Below are 10,687 nucleotides of genomic sequence, written 5' to 3' on the forward strand. Positions count from 1 at the left end.
TGAAAAGACATTTCACCAAAGATGATATGTGGATGGCAAATAAGTACATGAAAAGATGTTTAACATCACTGGCAATTAGGGAAGTGCAATTTAAGAACAAGATGAGATAGTACTACATATCTATTGCAATAGCTAGAATTAAAAACCATGACAGTATCACACAGTGATGAGGAGAAACTGAATCTCTCACACATTGCTGGTGAGAATGTTGAGTGGTGCAGGCACTCTGAAAAATAGTTTGGCAGTCTTTTAAAAAGCTAAATTTACAACTATCATGGAATCCATCAATCAAACCCCTAGGCATTTATCCAGAGAAATTAAAACATATGTTCACAAACAAACCTGTATGCAAATGTTCATAGCAGCTTTATTTGTAATAACCAAAATCTGGAAACAACCAAAATGTTCTATAATATGTTAATGGTTAGATAAACTGCAGTACATCCATACTATGGAACACTATGCAGCAATAACAGGAACAAACTATTGATATACACAGTGATCTCAGAAGTCATATTCTGTATGATTCTATTTATATAACATTCTCAAAATGACAAAATTAGAAAGATGGAGAAAAAATAGTTTGTTGCCAGGGGTTAGGGATGCTAAGGAAGTAGGGGGTTGAGTGTTACTATAAAGGGGCAGCACAAAGAAAATCTTTGTGGTGATTGAATAGTTTTGCATATTGATTGCTTACACTAATCAACACCTGTGAAAAATGACATTGAAATATACATATATATTGTACCAATGTCAGTTTCCTTGTTTTGACATTGTACTATAGTTATTCAAAATGTAATATTTGGGGAAACTGGGTAAAATGTACACAGAATTTCTTTATTATCTTTGCAAATTCTTGTTAATCTATAATAATTCCAAAATTAATAAAATAAATAAATAAAGACATAATTAAAACCAGAAGACTTACGTGTTTGGTGAGACAATATTCTCTGTTGTAAGGAGCAATGGCTTTGGAGTCAGGTGGACTAAAGTCCCATTCCTGACTCCATGGCTTACCAGCTGTGTGGCCTTCAGAAAGTTGACTGACCTCTCTGGCCTTCAGTTTTCTCTTCCAAAGAATGGTCTTTTTCAATTTTGTAGCCCAAACTTTAGCCATTTATATATCATCTTACAATTTTTTTTGCATTATCATCTATAAGCTGTAGAATTATTTACTTAATATTTTTTATAGAAACCAACAGACCATTTTCTTAAATCTGTATTTGATCACATCCTAAGGGATGTTATCTGTAAAATCACCAGATCAAGGTCTAGTGATTTTTTTCCTCAAATAAGCATTAAAATAAAAGTTATGAAAAACACATACTGCCGGTGACATGGGCAGTGACACATTCCAGAAAACACTTGTTTAGCCCAAATACTGTACTTTCACAGATGGAGAAAGTGATGTCTTACAGGCAAAAAGACAAAAACAAACTTTCAGATTTAAATGATCTCTTAAAATGTAAGTCACAATTCCCTATCATATATCAATTACAAAGTACTTAATAGAGACCTACAAGATCTGACATACTATAGTTCTGCCTGCCTGTATGATTCTCGCTTCTTTTATTCATCCCCTCAACTCATTCTACTGCAGGTACACTTGACTTTTGCTCTTCCTAACACACCTAGCACTTTCTTTCCTTAGAGCCTTTGCTCTTGCTGTTCTCTCTGCCTGGAGATTCTAGATATCCATGTGTCTCACTTCCTCAGTACATGTAGTTTTCTACTCAATATCACTTCCTCAGAGAGTCCTTCCCTGCACAACCTGTTCAAAATACACACACACACCATATATCATATTATTCTGTATCCCTTATCCTGCTTTATTTTTCTTTATAGTACTCGTCACCATCTGGCATTATATGTTTGTTGTCTCTCTCCCTAACCAGAGCGGCAGGACATTGTTCTCTTCTCCTTTTAGACCCAGTGCCTAGAACTGTGCCTAGTAAATAGATCCCTATCCAGCGAACACAGCAGTGCTTCCTACAGAATCTGAGAGAAGTGGTCACACAGACTCAGTTTGCAGCATTTGGACATTGGGAGCCACCACTTCTCCCAGACTGTCCAATTGTTTCTGGATGACTTCAATCATCAGAGGTCTTTCCAATTAGCTTAAACCTGCTCCCCCGCAGTTTCCACCCAGAACTTTTAGTTCTGCCCTCTAGGCTTGCACAGAACATGCCTTTTCAGAAGATAACAACTGTAACTCTCTTCAGCCCATTACTGCTTTTCAGGTTAAATGGGCCTCTTCTTCCTTCATTACTCAGGCATTGATCCTCTGGGATGATAGAAAGAACATATGCTCTGGGGACAGGTAAACCAGATCTAAATCCATACTTCACTCTAAACACTATGTAACCCTGAGCATATCGCATCTACCGTCAGGGATCCTGTGAGGATTCTAAGGGGTCAAGTATGTAAAGTTTTTATCATAGTTACTGAGAGACAGTGAGATTCAGTGGGTGGCTCGATGCTCACTGCTTTCCCGAACAACATGCTATCTGGATATCAAGGGGAAAAGACTTCATGAACCCCATCATGCTGCCCCTAACACCTGCCAACTTCACAAAGAAGAAACTATAATAGAAGAACACTGGACGTATTAAAAGATGTAAAGTAGCCATAAGACATACCAAGGAGTCAAAAAAGAAAATCCAGTGGGCTCACAGACAGACGTCCTGAAGGAGCCAAGGGATGCCCCCTTCTATACCGTCTTTGTTGCTCCCTTCTTCGGAGTCAGAGTCCAAGAAAGGCCTCAAAGCACTAATATCAAGGATTTGGATAGGTAATAAGGAGAAAAATGCAGTTAAAAAGAGCTGGACTACGAGTTGGGTTATGAGGGCTCTCAGTCTTTTCTTTCTTGCCCATAGTGTAACTCTAGACAATTCTCTTCCACTCTATGGGCCTGCATTTTCTTAACTGAGAAATGCCAATTCTAAGATCTATGTGGCTATAAGGGAATACCATAATGCATTTATTCATTCATTGTTTTCAACAAGTGTTCACTGCACAGTCTGGACATAAAGAAATCACAGCCAGTGCCTACTTTCAGAGGTCTCGTGGTCTGTAAAAGTTGCCAGTGTCATCCAATAGAGGAGATAAATTAGAAAAATACTTAGTTCCAACTTATCGTGATAAACATTATGAGAGAAAAAAGGAAGCACAGAGGCTGTGAGAATATAAGGGAGGGGGCTCAACTGCCCAAGGAGAGGAGTGGGAAAGGCTTCTTGGAAAGTGGGTCCATTCTCTCCACAATGCCACAGACTTGCAGGACTTGTATGTCCTCTGCTAATGCCTTCCACCTTCCCAGATGATGTCAAGAGAAGGACTCTGAATACTGGATGATCAATTTACATTGCTGACCTATAGGTTGATGTCCTGGGTAGTGGAACATTCTGTCCTTCTCTGATTTATTGTCCGTGACTCAGCCCTACCCAAGTCAATAAAACACAGAGTGAAAACCTACCCTCCCAAGCACAATCAGTATGCTGCTGGATGGTTCCTCACCCCTCCCAGGATATAGCAAACTCTTGTTCCTGGCCTTAGCTGTCCTTGTGGTCCTGACTCAGGCTTCCCCAGGTAACGAGATCATGGAGAGGAGGGAAAAAGGAGTAACAATGGGGTTCAACTCATAAAATCATTGGAAAACTAAACATGTATGGGAATGAGAACAGCTCAGAGGGATGGTACAGATCTGGTGAAAAGCCTTATAATGAATATGCCCCATTGTAAAGGCAGACTGTAACCGTGACCATGATGGTGCTTCTCATAGGGGAACCTGGCAAACATCAACAGAGTCCAGGATTTCTTTTCTTTTTCTTTTTAATTGGAGTATAATTTCTTTACAATGTTGTGTTAGCTTCTGCTGTAAAACAAAGTGAATCTGCTATGTGTATACATATATCCCCATATCCCCTCCCTCTTGCGTCTCCCTCCCACCTTCCCTATCCCACCGGTCTAGGTGGTCACAAAGCCCTGAGCTGATCTCCCTGTGCTATGTGGCCGCTTCCCACTAGTTATCTATTTTACCTTTGGTATTGTACATACGTCAATGCCACTCTCTCACTTTGTCCCAGCTTACCCTTCCCCCTCCCTTTGTCCTCAAGTCCATTCTCTACATCTGTGTCTTTATTCCTGTCTGGCACCTAGGTTCTTCAGAACCATTTTGTTTTATTTAGATTCCATATATATGTGTTAGCATATGATATTTGTTCTTCGCTTTCTGACTTACTTCACTCTGTATGACAGACTCTATGTCCATCCACCTCACTACAAATAACTCAATTTCATTTCTTTTTATGGCTGAGTAATATTCCATTGTATATAGGTGCCACATCTTCTTTATCCATTCATGTGTCGATGGACACTTAGGTTACTTCCATGTCCTAGCCATTGCAAATAGTGCTGCAATGAACATTGTGGTACATGACTCATTTAGAATTATGGTTTTTTCAGGGTATATGCCCAAGAGTGGGATTGCTGTGTCGTATGGTAGCTTTATTTTTAGATTTTTAAGTAACCTCCAAACTGTTCTCCATAGTGGCTGTATCAATTTACATTCCCACCAACAGTGCAAGAGGGTTCCCTTTTCCCCACACCCTCTACAGCATTTATTGTTTGTAGCTTTTTAAAATGATGGCCATTCTGAGTGGTGTAAGGTGATACCTGATTGTACTTTTGATTTGCATTTCTCTAATGATTAGTGATGTTGAGCATCCTTTCATGTGTTTGTTGGCAATCTGTATATCTTCTTTGGAGAAATGTCTATTTAGGTCTTCTGCCCATTTATGGATTGGGTTGTTGGTTTTTTGGTATTGAGCTGCATGAGCTGCTTGTATAATTTTCAGATTAATTCTTTGTCAGTTGCTTCTTTTGGAAATATTTTCTCCAATTCTCAGGGTTGTCTTTTTGTCTTGTTTATGGTTTCCTTTGCTGTGCAAAAGCTTTTAAGTTTCATTAGGTCCCATTTGTTTATTTTTGTTTTTATTTCCATTTCTCTAGGAGGTGGGTCAAAAAGGATCTTACTGTGATTTACATCATTGAGTGTTCTGCCTATGTTTTCCTCTACGAGTTTGATAGTGTCTGGCCTTACATTTAGATCTTTAATCCATTTTGAGCTTATTTTTGTGTACAATGTTAGGAAGTGTTCTAATTTCATTCTTTTACATGTACCTGTCCAGTTTTCCCAGCACCACTTATTGAAGAGGCTCTCTTTTCTCCACTGTATATTCTTGCCTCCTTTATCGAAGATAAGGTGACTGTATGTGCATGGGTTTATCTCTGAGCTTTCTATGCTGTTCCATTTATCTATATTTCTGTTTTTGTGCCAGTACCATACTGTCTTGATTACTGTAGCTTTGTAGTATAGTCTGAGGTCCAGCTGCCTGATTCCTCCAGCTCCGTTTTTCTTTCTCAAGATTGCTTTGGCTATTCGGGGTCTTTTGTGTTTTCATACAAATTGTGGAATTTTTTGTTCTAGTTCTGTGAAAAATGCCATTGGTAGTTTGATAAGGATTACATTGAATCTGTAGATTGCATTAGGTAGTATAGTCATTTTCACAATGTTGATTCTTCCAATCCAAAAACATGGTATATCTCTCCATCTGTTTGCATCATCTTTAATTTCTTTCATCAGTGTCTCATAATTTTCTGCATACAGGTCTTTTGTCTCCTTAGGTAGGTTTATTCCTAGATTTTTTATTCTTTTTGTTGCAATGGTAAATAGGAGTGTTTTCTTAATTTCACTTTCAGATTTTTCATCATTAGTGTATAGGAATGCCAGAGATTTCTGTGCATTAATTTTGTATCCTGCTACTTTACCAAATTCATTGATTAGCTCTAGTAGTTTTCTGGTAGCATCTTTAGAATTCTCTATGTATAGTATCATGTCATCTGCAAACAGTGACAGCTTTACTTCTTCTTTTCTGATTTGGATTCCTTTTATTTCTTTTTCTTCTCTGATTGCTGAGGCTAAAACTTCTAAAACTATGTTGAATAATAGTGGTACGAGTGGACAACTTTGTCTTGTTCCTGATCTTAGAGGAAATGGTTTCAGTTTTTCACCATTGAGAACGATATTGGCTGTGGATTTGTCATATATGGCCTTTATTATGTTGAGGTAAGTTCTCTCTATGCCTACTTTCTGGAGGGTTTTTATCATAACTCGGTGTTGAATTTTGTTGAAAGCTTTTTCTACATCTATTGAGATGATCATATGGTTTTTCTCCTTCAATTTGTTAATATGGTGTATCACATTGATTGATTTGCATATATTGAAGCATCTTTGCATCCCTGGGATAAACCCCACTTGATCATAGTGTATGATCCTTTTAATGTGCTGTTGGATTCTGTTTGCTAGTATTTTGATGAGGATTTTTGCATCTATGTTTATCAGAGATATTGGTCTGTAGTTTTCTTTTTGTGACATGTTTGTCCTGTTTTGGTATCAGGGTGATGGTGGCCTCATAGAATGAGTTGGGGAGTGTTCCTCCCTCTGCTATATTTTGGAACAGTTTGAGAAGGCTAGGTGTTAGCTCTTCTCTAAGTATTTGATAGAATTCTCCTATGAAGCCATCTGGTCCTCGGCTTTTGTTTGTTGGAAGATTTTTAATCACAGTTTCAATCACAGCCCTGTCAGTCACATGGCTGAAGAAAGAAGAAAAGTGAGAAGAGAAAGAAAGAAAGAAATAAAATACAGTAAAATAAAGTTATTAAAATGAAAAAAATTAAATTATTAAAATTAAAAAATTTAAGAAGTAATAAAAAAAAGAGAGAGCAACCATACCAATAAACAAATCCAGCAATGATAACAAGTGTTAAAAACTATACTAAGATAAACATAAAAATCAGAAACTGATCAGTCGTATACAACAAACCCCAAGTCTACAGTTGCTCCCAAAGTCCATCGCCTCAATTTTGGGATTATTAGTTGTCTATTCAGGTATTCCACAGGTGCAAGTACAGCAAGTTGATTGTGGAGACTTAATCTGCTGCTCCTGAACCTGCATGGAGAAACTTCCCTTTCTTTTCTGTGTTCGCACAGCTCCTGGGTTCAGCTTTGGATTTGGCCCTGCCTCTGCATCTAGGTTACCCTATGGCGTCTGTTTTTGCCCAAACAGGAGGGGGTTAAAGGAGCAGCTGAGTAGGTAGTTCTGGCTCACTCAGGCTGGGGGGAGGGAGGGGTAAGGAACATGGAGAGAGCCTGCTGTGGCAGAGGCTGATGTGTTGCAACAGCCTGAAACATGCAATGTGTTCTCCCGGGGAAGTTGTCTCTTGATCATGGGACCCTGGCAGTGGTGGGCTGCACAGGCTCCTGGGAGGGTTATGGATAGTGACCTGTGCTTGCACACAGGCTTTTTGGTGGCTGAAGCAGCAACCTTAGCATTTCATGCCAGTCTCTGGTATCCACGCTGATAGCCACGGCCCCCATCCATCTTTGAAGCTCATTTAGATGATGTTCTGAAGCTTGTTTAGGTGGTATTCTGAACCCCCTCTCCTTGCCCACCCCGAATCAATGGTCTCTTGGCTCTTAGGCAGTTCCAGACTTTTTCCCAGACTCCCTCCCGGTTAGCTTTGGTGCACTAGCCCCCTTCAGGCTGTGTTCAAGAAGTCCTCTCCCTGGGATCTGAACTCCGAAGCCTGATCCTCAGCTCCCAGCCCCGACCCGCCCCAGCAGGTGAGCAAACAAGCCTCTCAGGCTGGTGATGCTGGGCGGCACTGATCCTCTGTGCAAGCATCTCTCCACTTTGCCCTCTGCACCCCTGTTGCTGCACTCTCCTCCGTGGCTCCGAAGCTTCCCCTCCCCACCCACCTCCTGTTTCCACCAGTGAAGGGGCTTCCTAGTGTGTGGAAAATTTTCCTCCTTCACAACTCCCTCCCAGAGGTGTAGGTCTTGTCCCTATTCTTTTGTCTCTTTTTTTTTTCATTTTTCTTTTGCCTTACCCAGGTATGTGGGGGAGCTTCTTGCCTTTTGGGAAGTCTGAGGTCTTCTTCCAGCATTCAGTAGGTGTTCTGTAGGAGTTTTCCACATGTAGATGTATTTTTGATGTATTTGTGGGAAGGAAGTGATCTCCACGTCTTACTCCTCTGCCATTTGAAGGTCCTTCAAAAATGATCTTCTAGGGCTTCCCTGGTGGCGCAGTGGTTGAGAGTCCACCTGCCGATGCAGGGGACACGGGTTCGTGCCCCGGTGCAGGAGGATCCCACATGCCGTGGAGTGGCTAGGCCCGTGAGCCATGGCCGCTGAGCCTGTGCGTCCGGAGCCTGTGCTCTGCAAAGGGAGAGGCCACAACAGTGAGAGGTCCACGTACCGCAAAAAAAAAAAAAAAAAAAAGAAAGAAAGATCTTCTACAGCAGGCTTATCAGGCAAAATAAAGAATCTGAGCACTTGAAAGTTGATCTCTTGATACTAGTTATGAAGGGATCTTTATAGTCCTTTCTGGTGTCCAAGGTCTTCTGCTAGTTTTCAACTGGTGTTCTGTGAGAATTGTTGCATCTATAGATGTATTCCTGATGTATCTGTGGAGAGAGATGAACTCCATGTCCACCTACTCCCCTGCCATCTTGAATATCTCCAGTGTTTCTTGAATGAATCCCCTTCCATATGCAGAAGCAACCCCCAAATTCCTAGTGTCCTTAATATCCTGTCCCAAATGTCAACATGTTCTCATCCCAGGCATCTATCACTTCCAACTGATACCACTTCTGTACCACATCTTGCAGTAACCAGTCCCATTACTTTGCCTCTCCATTGTTGTGTGTCTTTGAACCCTCCTTTAAATCAATCAGAGGGGGCATCTTGCTCTTGTCTTAACGTGTATAGTGAAAATTTTGTAGGTTGATGTTGGTTATCTACAGGTTTGTAAAGCGGGCTCAAGCTGTGGAGCTTGGGCTACGACAGAAGATTCTGGATTCCAGATTGAACGTGGCCAAAGCACTGTAACAATACAACAGACTTCATGGCCAAGTGGTGAATAACTTTCTAACAAAAATGTTTTCCACTTGGGGCTTCCCAGGGGTTCTAAAGTTTATGATTTCTAATTCCATGATTTCCTTTTGGGTCATTGCTGTTGGAAGTTGCATCCTCTCTTCATTCACCTTTTCAAACTGAAAGTATTTGTTAACCACTCATTTGTTCTAGAAGCAAAAGAAGATAATCATGGGCTAACCCTGAGTTGGCTTCAACCTGCCTTAAACTACAGTGAGGGCAATTGGAATAGCTGAGGGAGTGCAGTCATCCTGACTCTGATTTTTTTCCAGTCCAGATATCCTAGTGAGAAAGAAACAATTGGGAGTTATCTCCCAGGAGGGGAGTTTGGAGGAAAAAATAAGTAAAGGTAATCATAATTTAAACCAAGATATTATGGTCTCTCAACTGAACTTAATGTGCTGAGGAAGCTGGGTCTATACTTTGTGTTCTATTGACCTATGTAGAGCTTAGAACATCTGCCTGCCGATCAGCAATACAAATTGATCACTCAGTGTTCAAAGTACTGCTCCAGACATCATCTGGGGCATGCACCTAGAACAGTGCCTGGCACATGGTAGGTGCTCAAAACTCACTGTTGAGTGAATAATGAATGCAGAGGGAAAAAACAGGTAATTGTAGGCATAGTCTCATTCCTTGGCAAGCATGTAGATTTGGGAACAAGGAGGAACCAGTGTTGGTGAGACTGAAAATTGACGGAGATGGAGATACCCTAAGCATAAAAATAAAGTCCAATTAGATCTGGTTGGAGGAAGGGCAATAACTACTCATATCTAATACATATCAAGACCAGCAGTAAGCATTCTACATGCACAGCTTTATTTGATATTCCCAAGAATGCCATTACACTTCAGTAGTTTGTTCTAACCATTATTACTACAATTACCAATGTCTTTAGTATAATTGTCTTTACTTTTTCATGTATTTGTTTATTTAGATAGATGGATGGGCCAGAAAGTGTGGTTATGGAACTGGCAGGTGCAGGAAGCATTGCAAAGAAAATGAGAAAAAGAGAGAAAAATGTGGGTTAAGAAAGCTTTGCTGCATCCCTGCAAAACATAAACCATCAGAACCTGCCAAGAAAGAAGAGATGACCTACAGGGCTATGGCAAGTACAGCTAAGTATCAACTTAAGACTTCTGACAAGAGAGTTTTGGCAGTTACTGTAATGAGTCAGTAAGGTGGCCATCCAGGTCACCTGCATGGTCCTTAGATCTTTAGTAGCTCAGGATACTGGGTCCTTACATGATCCATTAAAAAATATATGCTCGGGCTTCCCTGGTGGCGCAGTGGTTGAGAATCTGCCTGCTAATGCAGGGGACACGGGTTCGAGCCCTGGTCTGGGAGGATCCCATATGCCGCGGAGCAACCGGGCCCGTGAGCCACAACTACTGAGCCTGCGCGTCTGGAGCCTGTGCTCCGCAACAAGAGAGGCCGCGATAGTGAGAAGCCCGCGCACCGCGATGAAGAGTGGCCCCCCACTTGCCACAACTAGAGAAAGCCCTCACACAGAAATGAAGGCCCAACACAGCAAAAATAAATAAATTAATTAATAAACTCCTACCCCCAACATCTTCTTAAAATATATATATGTGTATATATATATATATATATATATATATATATATATATACTCATTCCAGCTATCATTCTTTCTTGTCTCTCCAGTCCTCTATAGCTTAACATCCCTAGGTT

At 40.7% G+C, this 10,687-nt stretch overlaps 1 protein-coding gene across 1 annotated transcript; it reads left to right on the forward strand.

Moving 5' to 3' along the window:
• The first annotated feature begins 3,491 nt into the window (after nt 1-3,491).
• On the forward strand, nt 3,492-10,172 carry DEFB115 (defensin beta 115). The gene is made up of 2 exons (XM_004324917.4): nt 3,492-3,585; nt 9,934-10,172. The coding sequence occupies exons 1-2, from the start codon at nt 3,492-3,494 to the stop codon at nt 10,170-10,172; spliced, it is 333 nt and encodes a 110-aa protein (XP_004324965.4).
• Nucleotides 10,173-10,687: the final 515 nt, after the last annotated feature.

Source organism: Tursiops truncatus, chromosome 15 (genome assembly GCF_011762595.2).
Source record: "Tursiops truncatus isolate mTurTru1 chromosome 15, mTurTru1.mat.Y, whole genome shotgun sequence".
In the NCBI taxonomy this organism is placed as follows: domain Eukaryota; kingdom Metazoa; phylum Chordata; class Mammalia; order Artiodactyla; family Delphinidae; genus Tursiops; species Tursiops truncatus.

Coding starts and splice junctions, on each gene's coding strand:
- DEFB115 (XM_004324917.4), top strand. CDS start 3,492: ATGCTGCTGGATGGTTCCTCACCCCTCCCAGGATATAGCAAACTCTTG. Junction 3,586..9,933: donor CCTGACTCAGGCTTCCCCAG/GTAACGAGATCA, acceptor TTATTTAGATAG/ATGGATGGGCCAGAAAGTGT.